Source organism: Gymnogyps californianus, chromosome 17, assembly GCF_018139145.2.
Source record: "Gymnogyps californianus isolate 813 chromosome 17, ASM1813914v2, whole genome shotgun sequence".
In the NCBI taxonomy this organism is placed as follows: domain Eukaryota; kingdom Metazoa; phylum Chordata; class Aves; order Accipitriformes; family Cathartidae; genus Gymnogyps; species Gymnogyps californianus.
Window position 1 is genome coordinate 14502238 of NC_059487.1, and position 19905 is coordinate 14522142.

At 38.5% G+C, this 19905-nt stretch overlaps 1 protein-coding gene across 3 annotated transcripts in view; it reads right to left on the reverse strand.

Annotated features, from left to right (window-relative positions):
• Positions 1-2899: 2899 nt before the first annotated feature.
• The window catches only part of DIDO1 (death inducer-obliterator 1), a 58711-nt gene continuing 41705 nt past the window's right edge, over positions 2900-19905 (reverse strand). For all 3 annotated transcript variants that reach the window (XM_050907481.1, XM_050907482.1, XM_050907483.1), the window contains 8 exons: positions 19305-19421; positions 18967-19074; positions 18362-18497; positions 17687-18233; positions 16654-16807; positions 15522-15611; positions 14646-14841; positions 2900-8057 (listed from right to left, as the gene is read on the reverse strand). In XM_050907481.1, coding sequence (XP_050763438.1) covers positions 4666-8057; positions 14646-14841; positions 15522-15611; positions 16654-16807; positions 17687-18233; positions 18362-18497; positions 18967-19074; positions 19305-19421 — 4740 coding nt within the window. In that variant the 3' untranslated portion in view covers positions 2900-4665. The remainder of the gene's footprint in view (positions 8058-14645; positions 14842-15521; positions 15612-16653; positions 16808-17686; positions 18234-18361; positions 18498-18966; positions 19075-19304; positions 19422-19905) is intronic.

Here is a 19905-nt window from a genome sequence, read left to right on the forward strand (position 1 = left end):
AGGAGAGCGGCTCGCCCAGCCCCTCCGCCGAAGGGGACCAGCCCCCCCGCAACACCCGGCAGCCGGAGGATGCCCTCGGCTCCGCAGGGGAGGCGGAGGAGGGGAACCCGCCACCCGCCTCAGCCCGCCCCAACGCTCGGGCCGGCCGACCGCCCGGCCCCCCCCTCCCCGCACCCCGGACCCGCGGGCCGCGCGCCTCCGCCAACCGCCGCGCGCAACCGCCGCCCGCGTGACCGCCGCGCGCCTGCGCTCTTCACCGCCCCGCCCCTGAGGCGGTGCCAGCCCCCCCCCGCGCCTCAGGCGGCGGCGACGCCCTGGGCAGCGGCTTTGGGGTGCTGCTCGGGCCGGCGCTCGGCAGCGGTTGTGGGGTCCCCCCTCGGCCCGGCTCGCCCCGAAACCCCGCGGGGAAGAGCCCGCCGCCATGTAGTGATAGGTACCCAGCCCTCCTTCCCGGCCTGGCGCGGGGGGTTTTGCGTTTTGTCCGGCTCGGGCTGTGCGAAACCGGTCCGTGAGGAAACGTCCAGGGGCAACTGCCAAGAGGAGGGAAACGCCGGGAGGGGAGAGAGGAGGCTCCCTGAAACTCGGCCTGTCCCGTCCTCGGGCGAAGCCTCTGCGTTAAATGCGAACGCAGCAAGGCTTTCTTCATGCCAAGCCATTAGATAGGAACACGGCACTGCTTTTCCACATAAGGCTTTCTCCTTAAACATGAACACGACAGGAATTTTTTTTTCACCAACGCAAGGCTTGGGAATTCATTCGCCCGCAGCCTGCAGGAGAGAGCTGTATTTACTTCAAGTTACTTGAAGAGCGGGGCAGTAGAGCTCGGCGGTGCAGGAGCACGAGGCCCGCTGAATGGCAGCGGGTGTGTGGTCTCACTCACTCCTAGTATTTTAAAAATCCTCCCCAAAAACAGTTTGGCCAGGGCTCCGAGGTCCTGACAGATGATTGATGGATCGTATGTCGTGTCCGTCACCTTCTTCTGTGATCCATGTACCGTTGGGTACCCTCACCTACTAGTTGTTCCCAGCCACTGATAGCACAGATAGTATGAAGGAAAATTGTAAGAGAGAAAAAAAGCCACAATGGTTTGAAATTAAAACACCTCTGTTTTGTTTCACTGTTGCAGGATAAAGGCTTTTCCCTTTTTGCTTTTTTCCCCCCACCAAGAACGCTTCTGTGAAGCACTGGAGGCAGGAGGCTCTTTCCTACACCCAGTACACAGCTACAGTGGAGTCCATAGGCCTGGATTTCCTATTGTCAGATTAAGTTCCTAAATTGTAAACACTTCAGTAGTTTGCCAGTGTTTAAAAACTGTTCTTTGATAGAAAGTTAATCCAAAGCCCCTTAAAAACATTCATTTTTTTCTGGACTTGTAAAGTGGCATTATCCCATGATTTCATGAAAATGAGCTTGGATGCTAGGTCTTCCACCCGGAGACCATCTGAATGCACCCACACAGAATCACTCTCTCCACAAGAGGCGTCTCACGATCGTGAGCAGTTTGTTTGTACATCCTGTCTCTATTACGTATCTGCTACAGGTTATGTATTTTAGTATTAAAAAACAGATGTCTATTACAGACGATGCATTCCAGAAACAAGCCAGAGCGCAAAAGGCACAAAAATGCTACTCTAGCTCGTAAACAGAATAAAATAAAAAAAAAAAATTCAATACTTTATGAAATCTTTATTCCCTCCAGGAGGTTAGAAAAATAAAATCTGTTTAGTGCATTCTTTAATGACGTGCATGTTCAATCAAGGTAGCGTGCACAGACATCTTCCATGTTGAAGTGTCCCATATAATATGAGGTGTAGCCAAAGTCTGAAAGTTACACTGGTGACTTTCCTCTAGAAACAAAAGCAAAAACTTTAAAAGCAGTTGTGTGCACATTGGACTCAGTACACACTTTCCTCCTCCTCTAATCCTTCTGCATGCTCTCCTTTAGAATGCATAAAGTTGGAATATTACAGTCTTTTATAGATGTAATCATCTTTCTGCTTATATTGTTCTAGACCTTTCAGAGGCTTTTACATAAAAATTTAGCAAAATACTCTTTGGAAAGTTAATTTAGCTTATGCAAACATAGATAAAAGCTCAAAATAGTAGGTTGTTTCATGTTAATCAAAAGTTTGAACAAAGCCAGAGAATTGTTTATTTTTCTCTGTCTTGCAATGCATGATAATAATTCAGTACCATTTTTAGTCTCTGTAAATTGAGTTAAATTGTTATGTTCTTTTCAGCCTAGCTTTTACTGTCTGCTGCAGTGCAGAACACAGGAACCTTGCTGCAAAATCCAAGTCCAGGTCATTATAAACTACATAAAGCTGTGGTTTTAAAAAGTCAGTAAGTCAGTCATTAGTGTCTGTATGTATGTATGCTGTTGGGGTTTTTGCCACTACATCTGTGGGAGGATGCATTTACTGTTCCTAAATTGTCAACAGATTCCCCAAACTGATCTGTGATAAAGGAGTGTTTCCTAGAAGACGAAAAGCCACACATCTATTTCATAACAATGCAAAGTCAAGGAATTCATAAATGGTGTGTACTGAGTTTTTCTTAAGTTCAAAGCTGACCTGAATTAATTCATATTTTTTCTTTTCTTTAGATTTTTGGTGTAAAATCTACAAACTTCCTAATTCAAATTTTAAAAACCCCTTCAGAATAAATTAGAAGATGTTTTAGAACTGAGTGAGAAACCACAGCACAGATTTTCATATGGTTTTTAGAATGCCTACAATTAAACATCAGTTGGTAGTGATGTCCTGCAAAACATCTTCCTTCGTTAAACAATGAGGAAATGAAACCTGTGTGCCATCAGTCTCTTGTGGTTTGTTGAGAAGTAGCAATATTTAGAAAATAGCATACACATACACATTTAAGAAATAGACAACAGTTCTCTGTAGATGTTTATTCTACTTACAGTAACAAAAACCTGTGAAGTCCCATATTTTAATGTACAGTGATATATTTTGCCATATAAAATACAATTTACAGAAATTTCTATCAAGTAAACCTAAACAAACACACTTACTTTTTGCATACTTTTATGTATGTCTTTAAATTAGAAACATCTCATTAAGAAAAAAATCTTACACCATAGTAGATGTTTGCATTTAATACCACCTCTCTGCATTTTAACATTTTGTCTACATGTTCGGAATACAGACGATCATTTCAACTAGCAAATCCTTGATGTATAAGGACTTCAAAGATGCACCAATATGAACTGTAAAATCTGTAGTGAGATACATGGCATACATGCTACTTGTAAGGTAGTCTTCAAGATGCAAATGTTTATAGGAATCTAATTTTACATTTCCAAAACTATTTTATAAAAATATCAAAATATTTACCCACCTATTAATTTACACAGTCAAATAAATTAGCGGGGTTTTATTTCATACTTTAGAATTACGTACTTGAAGAATACATGAAAAGTAGCAATGTAATGTATTTCACAGTGAAAAACTTCCCTCTTGAATCTCAACATGAAGTACCACCGCTCTTCTTTTCAAGCTTAATGCAGTTTTATACCTTTTTCAGTGGAAAGCTTTATATACACTACCAGCCTAAGTAGAGTCTAACAAAAAAACAGTGACACTTTTTTTTTCCGGAGCAAAACAATTTTAGAATGAAAAGTACAATAAAATGGGGACATTTCTTAAGTCTATGGCAAAATTCTGCAAAACCAAAACAAACCCAAAAAAATGCTCCACTAAATCAGTTCAATCGAAGTAACAGATTTAGTGGCCTATTTAACCAACTTCTTCTTTCCTTTGGTATACCAATCCGTTTGTAGTCTTGGCCTTTTTCAAATAAATGTCTGATGTTTTTATAAGTTTTGCTGGTCATAAAGGTGCTACTCTTGCATGTTCTTTAATTACAGATTTGTAAAAACGCGACATTTAAAACCCCTCAGCCTCATGAAAAAACCTAAGTACGACTTGTTTCTTTGCTGTACACTTAACAGATGGATTCCAAAACACAAAATACCTGTATATAAAAAGGAAGATAGTGCACTTTAAGCTTATAACATTCCGGTTTCAAATCCTGCGTCAGTCACAAGTAATTATTAACACTGTTCTTCTGCAGCCTTTTCCTAATTACACACGACCCTTCCGTTGTAAAATAAACAAGACAGCAACGTTGGACTCCTTTTTGTAAAGCATGTGCTGTAGGAACAACTTTGACACCAAAATATCACATAAATGAGATGTAAAGGTATGGCTCCTAAGGTCTGGATTAAATTCTCTTATAAAATTACAATTAAAGTTACTGGAAAACATAACTTTATAATCTTAAAAAGCAATATGCTCTTCTTAGACTTTTTCCATTTCTGTACTGTAAATGGAAATTTTAAGATAAAGATGCGAGTAGAAAAACAAAATTTCAGTACAGGTAACGCTGTGAATTTTTATAAGAAAAACATTATGCACAAAATGCAGCAAGTGAAAGTCCGGTATGTTCTTGCCTTTTGTCTATTTGAGTATTTTCATTCACAGTTGTTCAAAGATTGCTAATTTGTCAGTACATTTTGTAAGGCTAGTTTTACAACAGCATTTTTGTAAAGGTGAGAATATACAGTATATACAGAAGATGCTGATTCAGTCCTTGCTGTGTTGTAAAAGTGTATTATTTATGGGAAATATCATATCAATCATGTTTCTATGACTGATTAGTGGAAGATGAAGCTTCTGTTTCTGTTGGTTTCTGAGTTTCCTTCGGTGTTTCTAGCTTCATCTCTTTACCGATTTCCCTACTCTTACTCCGATCTTTGCGATCTTTTCCTCTTTCTCTTTCACGATCTCGCTCTCTCTCTCGATCTCTTTCTTTTTCCCTGCTTCGATCCCGGTCCCTGTCTTTCTCTCTGTCGCGATCTCTGTCTCTGCTTCTCGAGCGCTCTCTATCACGTCTTCTGTAGGATTCTCTCTCTCTGGTTCTTGCTCTCTCTCGGTCTCTGTTTCTTTCCCATTCTTTAGCCCGCTCTGAATCCTTCTCTCTATCTTTGTTTTGGTTTCTGTCTCTATTTTTATCCCATTCCTTGTCTCTGTGTCTCTCCCAGTCCCTGTCTCTATTCCAGTTTCTGCCACGGTCTCTTTCCCAAGGTCTGCCGTGTTCTCGATCCCTTCGTCTTTCCTCAAAGGGTCTACCTTGTCGATTATCTGCTTGCTGAGGCTCTGGCTGATCTAAAACCTTGTCTTTATTTCCTCCCTCGTATCTCTCCCTCTGTCTCCCTTCAAATGTCTGGCCTCTAAATTCAGGATTTTTGCCTTCTCGGAAGTCAGATGCTGACCACTGTCCTTCCGACTCAGATCCTTGTCCAGGAATATTGGAAAGAGATGCAGATGGTCCAGCTTCCTCCCACATCTCTTTTCTGTGGGGTGGTGGATGGCTTGGAAGGTCCAGGAGTGGTCTTGGGGTTGGCTTCATGCCTTGTGGTGACTGACCTTGGAAATGAAATCTAGAAGGTGGAGGTTCATTTTCTTCTGGAAACAGTGCAGGTGTGGCTCCTCTTGGTCCTCCAAACTGAAGCGGTGCTGGACCTCTCTGGTTGGCAAATCTGGGTGGTGGACTCCCTCTCCGTTCTTCAAAGGGCTGTGGCAAAAGTCCTCTTGGACCAGGCATATGATTTGGAGCTGGACCTCTCTGCCCTTCAAATTGATTTGGGTGAGGCCCTCTTGGTCCCCCAAAATGACTCGGGGCTGGACCTCTTGGCCCTCCAAACTGAGGGCCTCCTCTCTGTCCTTTAAACTGAGCTGGTGGGGGTCGTCTTTGACCTCCAAAAGGAAAAGGCGAAGGCCCTCTGTTTCCCATAAACTGAGGTGGATCTGGTCCTTCGAACTGTCCTGGAGGCCTAATCATTTCATTGTATTGGGAATCTGAGAATTCTCTTTGTTCCATGTGAGGTTCCCTACGATCTTCAAACTGAGATGGTGACATTCCTCTTGGAACACCGTGGTAAGAAGGGGCAGGGCCCCTGTTATCACCAAAAAGAGATGGTGGTCCGTGCTGTGTAGAAAATAAGGAAGGAATGGGACCCTTTTGACCTCCAAATCTTCCAGATGGCGGTCCTCTTTGCCCATCATTATTTGGAGAACCGTGCTCTTCAGAGAACTGTGGTGCCGGTCCTCTAAAATTAGGTCCATGAGGTCCTCCAGGTGCATTGAGCATCAGTGGTGGTGGAGGCCCTCCTTTCTGCCCAGACAAAGAAAATGGAGGTCCAGCTCGGTTTTCTTCAAAGTGCTGTGGGGAAGGTCCGCCCTCACTCTGAACTGATGGAGATTCAGTTTGCTCTACAAATTGATGAGACTGAGGATTTCTTTGTTCGTCGTATTGCACTGATGAAAGACCCCTCTCTGCTTCAAAGTGACCAGCTGCCTTTTCCTGAGAAGTAAACATTGTATTTGAAAAAGAGTCCCTTCCCATTACTTCCTTTGACTCATTTGACCATGATACTTTATGCATATCTTGCAAAGACTGACTGTCATTCGATGTGGAGAAATTAGGCTGAAAAGATGTACTTGGAGGTGTTGGAAGCAGCACTTTACGTAAAGGTTTGGATGTAGAAGGTTCTCCAGAAGCTGTTTGACTCATGTTTTCCAAACTGACTTGAACAGTGTTTTCAAATTTGCTGTTAGATGCCTCTTTCTGGGACACTGTAGAAGCCTTTTCACTTGAAACCCAATTATCACCACTAAAACCAGGCTGAGTAGCAGAAATTAAAGTTTTATCTTCCTTACCAAGTGAAGTCTGCAAAGCATTTGGAAAACTTGCTGGAGCAATTTCCCTTGTGGATATCTCATTCTGTACCACCTGTGGCTTTATTCGAGAATCGATGTTGTCATTCTCCGTTGCCATTCTTCTAGCTTGTCGAGGATCTCTGTTCTGCCTTGGGTCACAGCTCTGGTTTAAAACTTGTGCTTGCTGATTTAAAGACGAAGGTAACTCTACTTTTTGTGTAGCTTGCTGGTCCTGATGGAATAATTCAGTCTTTATTAGGGAAGATTTTGGTGGTGGTGACATTAAAGCATCAGACACTGAAAAATGAGCCATTGAAACACCAACAGCTGCTCTTTGTTGTCTGAGGGCTTCTTCTTGTTCCTCTAGTTGTCTTTTCTGTTCTTCTATTTGTTTGTTTAATTCTTCCAACATTTTTTGCTGTTCTACCAAGGATGAGGATGCAGATAAATCAGGCACATACGAAGCAGATGTTTCCGAAGAATTGCTTTTAGTGTCTGTATACATTTTGTTAGGTAAATCATCAACAGTAACTTTTGCTTCTTCCAAGATAGTTTCATCTTCTGGATCATAGGCCTCGTCCTCTAGTTCTGCTGTATTAGATGGCTTTTCCACATTATATCGTTTTTCACTTTCACCAGTCTGCATTTCAAAAGCTTTCTCCGGACCGTATTCTTCTTCAGGATCATATGGTCTGTCATCCTCCTCCTCCTCTATAGCTCTGTCTTTTGACATCTGTCCAAACTGTTGCACAATGGGATCTAACAAAGGAACAGCCGACACTCCTCCATCAGCAGCAGCTTGACCTTCCTGATTTGAAGACTGGGCAGTTTCAGAATCCTTAGCAAGAGGCTCAAAAGTTTTCTTTTTTCCAAAAAGTGTCTGCAGGATGTGCTCGAGAGGTGTGGCAGTTTTTGAGGATGAAGAATGCGTAGCGGTAACGCTTGCAGAAGCAGCAGTTGAAATCGGTGGTGTTACAGTAGTTGTGGTTCCACTTTTAATTGAGGACAGTATTTTTAATACTGAAGGTGTAACTGCTGAGGTGTCTGGAATGGGAAGTGGGGGTGGAGGTGGAGGAGAGCCAGGTGGTGTTGTACTTATGGTTGAATCTCCCGAATAAAGTGTGTATTTCGGAGTTTTCTTCTCTTGCGAAGCAGCTAGTGGCCCTTTAGAGAACAGTGATGTTTCGCTTTCCTCATGGGCTTGAATTCTGCTTCGCTTTTCCTCTGTCTTTTCCATTTCAATGCCAGTGGCAAGACGTTTCCCTTTCTGACAGATAACCAATCCAAGAATTAAATTTGGCCGAGATGACTCAAGACCTGAAAGGGAACACAAAGATTGTATGCATAAAAAAATAGTTTTTAATTATGCTTTCAGTAGAAACTTATTATTTTATATAGTAGCAGCTGCAAAAGTCATAAAGATAACAGTTTTTCTAAATTCCATTAGATGACCTATTGGCAATTTTCATTAGTCCATAAGCATATGCATCTATATTTCTTTCCTTTTTATATATGTTTGTATATAATAAGTAAATAAATGTTTTAATTCCTTCCTTGATATTTTTAATAAAAGATTGCAGCAACAGGTACGGTTATTAAAAAGTGTCTCTGCAAATGTTCAAAACCAAAGAAAGTTTTCATATTTTTTTGTATTGTTATGTTCAACCACCCCTACCTCTCCCCCTGAAAAATCATATATTTACTTTTAAATAGTTTGCAAATATGTTGTATACACAGAGATATCGAGAAGTGAGAAAACCTGGGCTAAACTTCCTAACTGTATTTCTGTTATAATCTGTGCTAAAAGACTACGTTCACATTTAGACCAGTCTATAAATATTTTGTCTATCTCGAAGTTAAACAAACACCAGTAATTGCTAAAAAAGTAACCTCAAACAAACTGTGTTTGGAAACAGTATTAAAGCTTGTAACCCACACCCTGTTTGGTTGGTTTTTTCCAGCTAGACATTATTTTAAAAAGTGATAGAAGCAGGGAAACCGATAACATACCAAACAAGCAAAGGAGAGCTTAAGCAGACGCGAGTTTAGCATGTGGGAGAAAGGGACCCCGGGTGCTTTTACTGTCTCTGCAAGAAAATGGTTGGCTGGGTAAGAACCTGGTATGCAGAGGGCAAAGTGACTTTAAACCCTCTGTTGCAGGATTCAGTTTGATGCTGTAGGCCTTTCTATAAGTAAAAAACATTATGAGCAGAATTACTCCTTTGTGCAAGCTTCAGACTTGAATCCTTGGAGAAGTATATCCAAAAATGATGGGAAAGTTTCTGATACAGAGGAAAAATGCAAAGGTCTGTAGGTCTGTTTCATGTTACTGTATTTCTCCCTTTTACATGCCCAGTTCCCACTGGCACTTGTGGAAGATAAACATGTCCAGAATGAAGGGCAGGGAATAAATCCTTTAACATACAGTTGGTGGCAAACGTAGAAAATCTGTATAAAGAGAGGCTTTTTTAACTTCTGGATTGAATGACTTTTAAAAGGTCCTCATTTGAGGACCACTGTCTTTCCCCCATATGTGCCATTAGTTATTACTTGCATCCAGCTAGGAAGCAGTAATATAGAAACACAAAACAATCTGTAAAGTAACAGATAATATTCACTGTCGTTAAATGGTAAGGCGAGGACTCTGACCTACGTCGTTCCTTCTACTCACGATCCTGTAGGTAAGAGTTTTATATATCTATCTATCTATCTCTGTGTTCCTTGTTCTTATTAAAGCAAACCAACTACTCATTAAGGAATAATTTTTAAATATCTAATTATTAGCACTGAAAACTTTTTGATACCAACAAAAAACCCAAACCCCACAGTTGCAGATATATTCCATTAGCAAACCACATTCACAGATACATTACTTTGCTGAAACAACTGAATTCGAAGTTTTAAGGGGACTCTTAAATTTACCATCTAATGAGAAAATTACATCAGCTGTTTTCCTAAATTTATGTTCATGTTTAATAAACTTCACCTTTTCTAAGTTCTTTGCTTGCTAACTTCACACTGAGAAATCAGTAAAAGAGTTTAGTATATTTTTAGGTTAAATGTGAAGTTTTGTCAGTGAGAAGATACCATCACTCTTACAGCTTAAACAGGTTCTAACTGAATTTAGCTTAAGTACAAGATGAAAACTTCGCTGAATTGATGCCAAGTATTAGAACCAATTAAGTCAAGAGTTCTTCTTCAATGAAAGCCTATACTGCAGGAATCATTTGCAGTTTGCCTTCAAAAAGGACCACGTAAATACTTGACTTATCCAAATACTCATTTGCACCCACAGCCTAAAAGCAATTCTACCAGTTCTCTTCACAATAATTTACTACCTTAAATGAAATGATATTAGTATATAAGATCAAGGCATAGTTCAAAAGACAGACAACTGGGAAAGAAAACATTCACAATTTACAGTCAGAATAGACTCACTAGTTAGAAATGGTTCACTGTATGTGAATTTGCTTTCTATTTTTTCTTTATCAGTATATGAATAACGACTCCACATTTGGTCGGTGTTGACCAGTGCAGAGTATCTCACAAATTGGTGTCCATCCAAAAACTCCTAGTAGGCATTTGCTGTTCTTCTGTTGTTAATGTTTTGGTTACCTACTTTAATGCAGAGACTTGTGATTCATGCTGTTAGTCACAATGAATCTCAAACACTGAATAACTGAAATAAACAGGTTTCAAAAATCCATCAGACAGGATATCTAATAAACAGCAATTACTGAAAAATCAGTTTTGAATCCCTGTGAGAAACAGAGATCAAGTCACTAATTAAAACAGGGTAAAATTTTAATAGACTTTCAAGACAATAAATTCCAGTAGTAAGTTAATAACATTAGCTATAATTTAATCTGTTTAGAGTTTAGTCATCATAGAATAAATCCATTAAAATTTTACATTTTGATACTGTAATTTTACACAAATATTAGAAGTTATGCCTAATCTGGCTTCTACATTGACTCAGTTCAAAGTGATCAAATACTAAATGCTCCTTTTGAATGGAAACATACAGCTACACCAGCATTTCAAAGGCCAGTGCCATTCTATTTCAATATCCATAAATAGGTTAAGTGCCTAATTTTAGGTAATAACGAAAATGTTGGCTGCAGTCCCCAACTATTGCTCAATGACTGTCTTTCACAAGCAAGCATTTTAAAAGTGCTGCAAGCTGTCGGCAGCGTTAGTAGCTTTCAGTGCTAAATTATTTATAAAATAGTTATTATCCTATTATGTATTTGAAGTCCACATGCTGGTTTTATTGAGTTACATCCTGTAACTAAAGCCATTAAAACAGGATAAACTAAATATTAGTATTGGATGAATATTTGTTTTTCTTACCCTTAGATACATTTTTTCATTAAATCAGTTTTACCATACTTATGCATATAACGGCCACATCTTTCCCTGTCATCATCAGCTGGGAAGAAGTTACCTGTACTGGTAAAGATACATGCCTAATTTCTGTACTTCAGTGAGAAAACCACGGGAATGGACTAAGCATACCCACGGTATACATTTTTAAACTGCAGAGACCAATATAAGATATTCTTTAAATTTTATCAACACCGTTTAAATATTTGTCCCAATTAATCATGTGAGCAACTGACAACTATCATCAAATTTGTGTACCCTTAATTCAGCGATATAGATCACTTCTAGCATTATCACTTCCAGCATTGTAACACTGCTGCACGTTAAGGTACGCTTGCTGAGTAGAATTGGCTGGCACAGAAAACAAGGTTCGTAATGCCAGGTTCTTCTACTGCTGCTACTTTTCATAATGATATCTGCTAAGATCAAGACGCCCAACTCCATTCAGAGTAGTTAAAATTCTGTTCCATTTGTTGCAATTTTTAAGAGCGTTCTAAACAGCATGAGGAGATTTCATGCCTTCATACTTTAAGAAAAAGCACACTTCCTATTTTTAACTACCAAAGAGACATATCAACATTTGTGGAATCCTTTGCTGATATATGGCTGTTTTATTAAAATTCATTTATTTTAACTATGTAAGATACTTGTTACGTTCCCAACGTTGCCACTAAATCCCTCAATAAATCACTTTCTATTGGTAATTAAGTCTGATTATAGTATTTCTTACAAAGTGCTTTGAGATCTACAGATGAAAGTGCTAGATAACGTTAAGTGTGTATGTGAAAAGACAAGTAAATTCACATACAGTAAACCATTGCAAAAAGACAATGCAGAAAAGCCCACTGATACATAAATTCTGGTAATAAATGTCTGAGATGAATTAAGTATAAATATGGATAACCTTCCATTTTCCTCTGTTTTTAAATCACCCATGTCAAAGTTTTTTGTAGATCTTCTAGGTACTAGCGCAGTTCAGAAGTCCTCAGTTGTGTTCCAAATCCAGTCCATCGGAAAACAGGAGAAATTCATAATCCATACGTGCCTGATGGAACTGGTTGATACAGCTGGAATATCTTCTAACTAGGATTTCTGGAGTGGCAGGGTTTTATTGTCCTCTCCCTCCTCCCCCCTCCAGTCATATTTATCAAATCGTCTTAAGCTATCTAAAGCATAATGCTTTTCGAGTCCTTGCTAAACTCTATTTGAAGGTACACGATTGAATTTAAGGAGACAATGACCACTTTCCATAAAATATTTTTATTGATTGTGAAAGAAAGAAAAAGCGGTAAATTCCATCAGATGTCATTAAAAAGTATGGATTACATGTCTTTTATGCTGTGGTTTTAATACATACACAAAACCAGAACAACAGCTTACCTGATTTTTTTGCCCCCCCCTACTGGATCTGGTTTTAAAATATGAACAGAACTTAGCACAACTATGAGGTAAAGGCTGCTACAGAAGTTTCCGAGAAGTGTGAATTGATGGCAGAAGTCTAAGCGGGTCTTCTATGAAACTGTTACATCATATGGCCTCTCTGCCTTTGGAACCTTGTTTCTATTGCTATCCTTTAATCCACTTTGCCTACAAATACATATTTCAATTTGAAAACCTGACTCATAAAATTTGCCGCCATGAACAACACCTGCAAATGATACATATATTTCTTCTGAGCAATTCCCTCCAGTTTTGAAAAACTTTTGCACTTGAAACTCAGCAAAACCAGGCTGACATTACAAATTTCTATACTAATATTTAGCAGAGTTTGTCTACATTTGCCAACCTCCAACCTAAGATAAGAGTTTCATTTGAAGTGAAACCTATAATGGAGAAGTAAAAGGAAGTCTAAAAAGGAAAGCTGGTATTGCCACAGGAATGCAAGTAGGCAACAACTAGGTAAGTGCCTCCCTAAAGCAGGTTATTTACTAGCCCAGCGAAAGACTGCAGACATTTACAGGTGATTCAATGGCCAATCCCATCCTTGTGTTACCGTCCAGAAAGAAGGGTATTTCTTTTGTTCTGGCTGGAAAAATCAGCCCATGAGTTAAGACTCTTTGCCTACATCCCTGTGCCAAAAGCGTTCCACACTTAGTGTTTTCACTTCGTGGCTATGAAATGGGAATAACAGTTTTTGCCTACCTTTCAAGAATTCAGGAAGTTAAAGACTATGAGGTGCTGAGATTCAACAATTATAGCCATATTGCTATAATTTAGATAGCAATAATTCTGCCTTTTTAGCTGTAGCCTAAAAACAATGACCTAGACTGTGCACTGTTCAAGGACGGATACGACAGACTTGGAGTGTATGAGAAAAATCTTGTCTGAGGACGCAGAGCAAGTGCCCTTTGCAATCTCATGGAGGAAGGGAGAGCATTTAACTAACGATGTATCATTTGTTGTTGTTGAAGTCATATGCCATTAACACATGAAAACCTGTCCCAGACACTGTTGCTCCTGCATATAAGCTCTGAGAATGCTTTATTGAGTTTAGTCCTTAACCTGTATTTGAGGAGTAGAGGACAGTCAGCTTCTCAGAAACGTCAGCTCCTTGCATGTTTGCTGTTTCATACCTACCGTTTAATGTTTTGCAAACCATTGCTATGACAATGAAGTATTACCTTCATTGTAACCTGTGGTTCTTCAGCTTCTCAATCTGTTATTTTATATAAAACCCCAGATACTTATTTGGAAACTAAGCATATGCACCTCCTCCATCCTCAGATGAAGATGACGTCAAATTTTGTGATAGAAGGGTGTTTCAGGGCTGAATTCATTCTCAATTCTTCTGTCACCATGTTCAACACACAAACATGGAGCAAACTCAAGCCAAACGTTACTACTGGTAATTTTATCTAAAAATAGAAGATTATAATATAACCTGCCTATACCAACTACTGTGTGCCACCTACTAACCCTAAGAACGTGGATCCCTTTCCCCCCAACAAACCAATTTTCAGAAGTCAGTGATTTAGCTAGAGTTTGCTCCAACTAGAACAAAACATTTCAAACACCTTGTGCGCCATATTGCACGTACAGCATAATACTTAGCATGAGACAATGATAATGCAGTGAAACCACTATAAATATTACCTTTGTCTTCACAGATTTCTTGACTCCTCTGTGGGCTAAGTTTCCTGCTTGATTTAAGCGACGGTGAATGGCTTGTAAGGGTCTAGGTTTTGTGGATTTATGGGTTGCTGAAGATAGGGTGGGGGCTTTTTGTTGGGGTTTTTTTCAATACAGTGGCTGTTCCACATACTCGATTTTACAGGTAAACTCATCCTCCTAATAGCATATAAGCATCTTGTTGGAAAGGCTATGTAAATTTCAGACAATTTTATCCTGAACAGAGTTGGATTTCCAATTTTTCCCTATTTACATAGGGAATATAATTTAAAATTGGTTTTATATAAAAAAATTTAGTAATGCTTACATTAAACATTCAACAACAACCTGTCTCAGATTGTCTTTTGTTTGTGATTACCTAGCATTTAACCTCCCCTGTTTTGTGCTTACCTGGTCCCTCAAAGGGCAAGAGTTTGGAAGGAATTGGGTCCTTAGTACTCAGGGGGATCAGGTAGAGATCCTTGACATGTCTGTTGTTATTAGCTACAACACCAAAACGACCACGACTGCTAAAATAGGAGTAGAGAGAGATATAGGCAACTTCTTCTTCTTCTGTTGCAGGATGGAAACGAATCAAACACAATTCCTGTAATACAAAAGCAAAGTGGAAAAATTCAACCTGCAACATACCAGCAAATAAAATGGTAAAGGGCAAATTCCAGGGGTAAAAATAAAACATACATTTATCACTCCAGCTATGTTTTCAAGGCAGTACTCTAGCTTTAAGAGAGTACTGGTTTTCATTTTGTAATATTAAAACAGAATTAGGTTTGTCATTTTCAGAAATATAAACTACTTGTGTAGCTTACATAAAACTAAACATCTTGAGGCTCAAATTAATAAGAAAGAAATGGAAAATTCTTAGTTTCATGATTATATCCATATACTGTGCATCATTTTTCCACTTCTGAAGTGGTTTTAATAGTAAAATCTATTACATACTTTAAATGATAAGTTCCTTTTCTGTAAAATTTGAATTTCAATCTTCAATACTGAATAAATAGATTATTTATGTTCAATCATAAAAATGAATAAATAGTATGAAGATTTCACTACTATGCAGGAGAGAGAGATCAGGAGGATCTGCAGCTCAATAAACATGTTTCTTCAATAAACCAAAAATTTCAAAGGAATAAGTGGTGTCAGTAGTTTTCCAGGTGTGATCTACATCAGTATTTGCTGTTTACTAATTTATATTATAAAAAGCTGTCATTTTATGTTCCTGTATTTTTCTGCTGGGTTTTGCAAAAGATTTTAAGTGAATACCTTAGAAAGCGAAGATTTGAGTTTGCCAACATAATCCCAGACTGTCTTCGGTGAGATCCTCCCACCAATATGAATTGTATCTGGTAAATCCTAAACAAGAAGTATTACATGGTAGTATGAGAAAAACCAAAAGAGACTAATGTTTAAAAGCAGTGCAGGTTGCCCCATCCCAGCAGCCTAGTGGATAATGCACTACTGTATTTTAGTAAACTTTCATACATTTTCAATTTCAGACAGGCTATTTCTAAATTTCAAGGTGTTTAATTACAGCATGTTACCAAAAGGCTAACAGTATACATGAAACAGACAAGGCACTCCCAAACAAGGACAGCAGCAACACGTCAAATAGTTCTGTATGCCCGTTACTGGCTTTGCTTTTATAGGGAAGCTACTATTTGAAATACAGATTTTCTCCACGCTTTCAGTTTCTCAGGAAATGCTGCACTCGTGACTACAAGTCCCATGAATTCTAGTGAGCTTCCTGTCATGAGGACAGTGAGACTCATTTTAGCAAAAGCGGTACCAAAAAGAACCACCAACCCTACTAATAGAAGTCCTAAAACACACATTTGTGTTTGAAACTTCCTAACAGTCACATAAAATGCACTTCAGAGAAACAAGAGAGAGGAAGAAAAGCTTCTTTGTTTTAGCGCAAACCTTTATACTGTCTCATTATCTGAATGTACACCCTCCCAGAATATCATCCAACTGTTTTTATTTGAAAATTCGTAAAAAGGATGATATTTTTCGTAAATGGCCAAACAAAATTTTGTAACAGATCACATCAGTGACCCATGTAGTTTGAGAACAGAACAAAACACCTACTTTAAAATACTGGCTCTAAAACTTCTTTTCAAACAATGAAGCTGAAATAAAGCTATTATTCCATGTTAGATCCTAACATATGTATAAACATGTTTAAAGACATGAGAATTCTTCACAAATTTGTGAGGAATTTTTAAAAGGTTGATTCCCCCCCGCCTTGAGCTACTTTTCCTATTACTAAAGGGATGCCATTTACCACTGTTACAGTTCTAATATAACAATATGTATATATAGTGACCCCAGGCTTTCTAGCAACAGGAACTGCAGTATAGATTTATTCTAAACACATAAACATGTCAGTGCTAACCTCACTAAGATAATCAAAGCACCCGGACACAGGATATGCTTTAGTGACAAATTTGGCCACGCTTTGCATGTTAATAAATCCTTTCCAAATGGTGGTGAGACGAGAGAGAAAGAGGGAAGTATCGCTGTCTTGAGGTGAGCGGGGCTCTGCAACACTGCAAAACAAATCCAAAACAGAAAGGTTACAGAATACAAATGAGAATGGTCCCTTCTTTTTTTCTTTTCTTCCCTCTTCCTATTGATCAAATACTTTATTTTAAACAAATAACAGAATTTTTACTAAATGCTTTGTTAATGTTTTCCATTAACTCAGTATTAATGAAAAAAGCAAAGAGTAATTGAAAATGAACTTGTAGCTGCAGACAGGCGAAAAGATGCCGAAAGATATGGCTTTTATAAAATTAGGTTAGCACTATAACTGTTGTGATCCCGACTCTATAACAAACTAATCTGAATTACATACTTCCCACTAATTGAGTCAACAATATGCATCTGAAAGAGATTCTCAAGTAAAAGAAACTGATATGAACAAAAATCTTTTAACTGCAGTTTCAGAGGGATATACTTTGCAATATTTATTTTTACTATTGTCTATACCCGGGATATGAAAGAAATCCACTTCCTTTCAAGCTGATCAATTGGTTAATTTTAATTCATATTCATAAATTCAGATGTAACAGTATTTTAATATAGGATGAAAATCTGAAAATGCCACCTCTCACATACACTCGCTTTCTATCTATTAATGTACATGCAGACTTCTAAGTCTGCATAATACCTTCAAGTTTTATTTATCTGCTGAAACACACTATAGAATCTTTGCTGTCAACATACACTGATGCTCCGAAAATTTTACCAACCAGAGAAGGTAAATGAGGAGATAGTAAATTAAAAAACTGAATCAACCTGCCTGAACTTTAAAGCTGAACATGCCTTTTGATTGAGAGGAGGGGAACGGGACATGGGACACGTGGGACTTTGAAGACAACCACATTAAAGATTTGGTAGCTTGGCTTACTATTAAATATACGCACTTGATATTGGGTGAATGATGAACTGCTAAGTATCTTGGATCTGGTGAGGCTGATGGTTTTGTTAATATTGATTTGGGGACAGTCATAACTGGTTTTGAAGTTTCCTGTTTTGCTTCCCCTGTTGAAACTTTGTCAGATGCAGGAGCAGAACGCAGGGCTGGCGTCACAATACCAGAGGAGTTGCTCATTGCTGTCCTAGGGTCTCTGCCAGAAACCGTTACGGTTGTGACAACTCCGCCAGCACAAGAGGCAGGAAAAGCAGAAGCTTCTTCGGGTACAGAAGAATCTGTATTGTTATGGCCCTGGGTTGTAGGAATGTAAGTTCTTTCTACGCTTGACTGAGAAACTGTTTCTGCTACTGGTCCAACTTCAGTTTCCATTGCGTCTTCAGAGACGGCCTCTTTGGCAGGCTCTGCTGTTGGGGTTGGTGCAGAACTTTCATACTTTGGCTGAACTTCTGGTTTTGATTTTGACTCCACCTTTTTAACAGGAGCCACTGACTTTATCTTCTTAGGTGGTACTTCATCTTCAGATGCTGAAATCTGACCTATAAATTTATTTCAAATGCTTTTGATTATTATTTAACAATGAAGTAGTTTGGAGAAAAACAAATAAACAAACAAACTCTTAACATAACAATTCTTTTACTTTGCACAAAGTCAGCACTGTAGATACCTGTACAGATTTTGCAGTTCAGGTCAAAAAGATGGGCTCGATGTTGACTTGTTGTATCCTTCAACATACTGCTAAAAACATCCAGAGAAGGAGCACTGTTTAAATTTGGTGCAGTTCGGGCTGACTCTTGCTGCTCCTAAAAGTGAATAAACACAAAAAATATTCCAGTTGATTAATAAATTTAGCCATAAAAAAAATACTTTGGAAACCATTAACTAACTTCAGTTCTTTAAAAAAAAAAAAAGATTACAGGCTTTGGTTAAAGCATATCATGTCAGATAGAGTTCTCAAATAATATTTGCCCTCATTTCATTCCACGGTATTCTGAAGTAGATAGCTAATGTTCAGAAATAAAAGATTTCTCTGTAAATTGACAGCAAGGGCTGAAGAATACACAGCATTTTAGAAGTGCAGGCAAAATATGCCTATCATTTGGTTGTTGCACTCCTTCAAACTAAAAGGAAAACTGCTCATAGCACACCTACTACGTAATAATATGCTTACAGTTCACTGAAACAATCTGCATTTCTGATGAAAAATTTGAGGCCCTAGTTACCATTTATCTCCCTCGATGTCTTCATGCTGAAGCAACAGCCAATACTTACATCAGAATCAGACACTGGCGGAGAATCTTCCATATTTACAACGGGCATATGTTCCCGTTTTACAGTTGTTTTCTTGATTTCATGAGATTTGCTTCTTGACTCCATCATCTGAAAGAAACAAAACCATTTTGGTAAAAAGTTGACATATTTATTTTATAATTTTATTCTGTACTTTGTTATCATTTGGCTGGTGGTAGAGAAAAAGTATATTGAAATTGAACATTAGTAGCATTTCATTAGGAAGAAAATGGTGCATTACCCACAATATGGGTGGTAAGGGTTGGCAAACTCGCTCTTAATTCCTATCTAAGGACACAGGAGAAAATTACATTACTTACTGCTTTAGCTGGTTTCTCTTTCCATACAGACAGTTCTTTAGATAAAAGTTCTTCTGGTTTCATTCTCACTAGTTTTGACAGCGAGATTTCCTCACGAAGGACACGATGAAAAAGTCCCTGAAAACAGAACAGACTTTGTTGCCATGCTGAAGAGAACCTGCTTAGGTATCTAACAAGATTTGCAGTGCTTAACAGGCAAAACCTGTTCCAGCTTCTTAATTCCCTATTAAAAATAGCGGCTACTTATAAGCAAATTTGAAAGGTGCAGCAACCAGAAAATAAGGACGAAATAAACATGAAGTACGAATTTTCCTCATTATCATCAATAACTATCAATATAACTGAATAGAAACGTCAGAAAGTTGAACAGCCACTCTCCTGTTTCATATCTATTGCAGAAATTAAAAAAAAAAGTTTCAAGTGTTCTCCAGTGAATATTTTCATCTGTACCAACATCCATTTTTTTCTTTTAAAGCATAAATATGATCATGTACATGGGCAGTATCTGACCCATACTACAGAATATCACAAGAAGAGAAATCAATAAAGTCTATAGTTATTTTACGAAAGCCATTCTGTAAATAACTATTTCACACCAAAT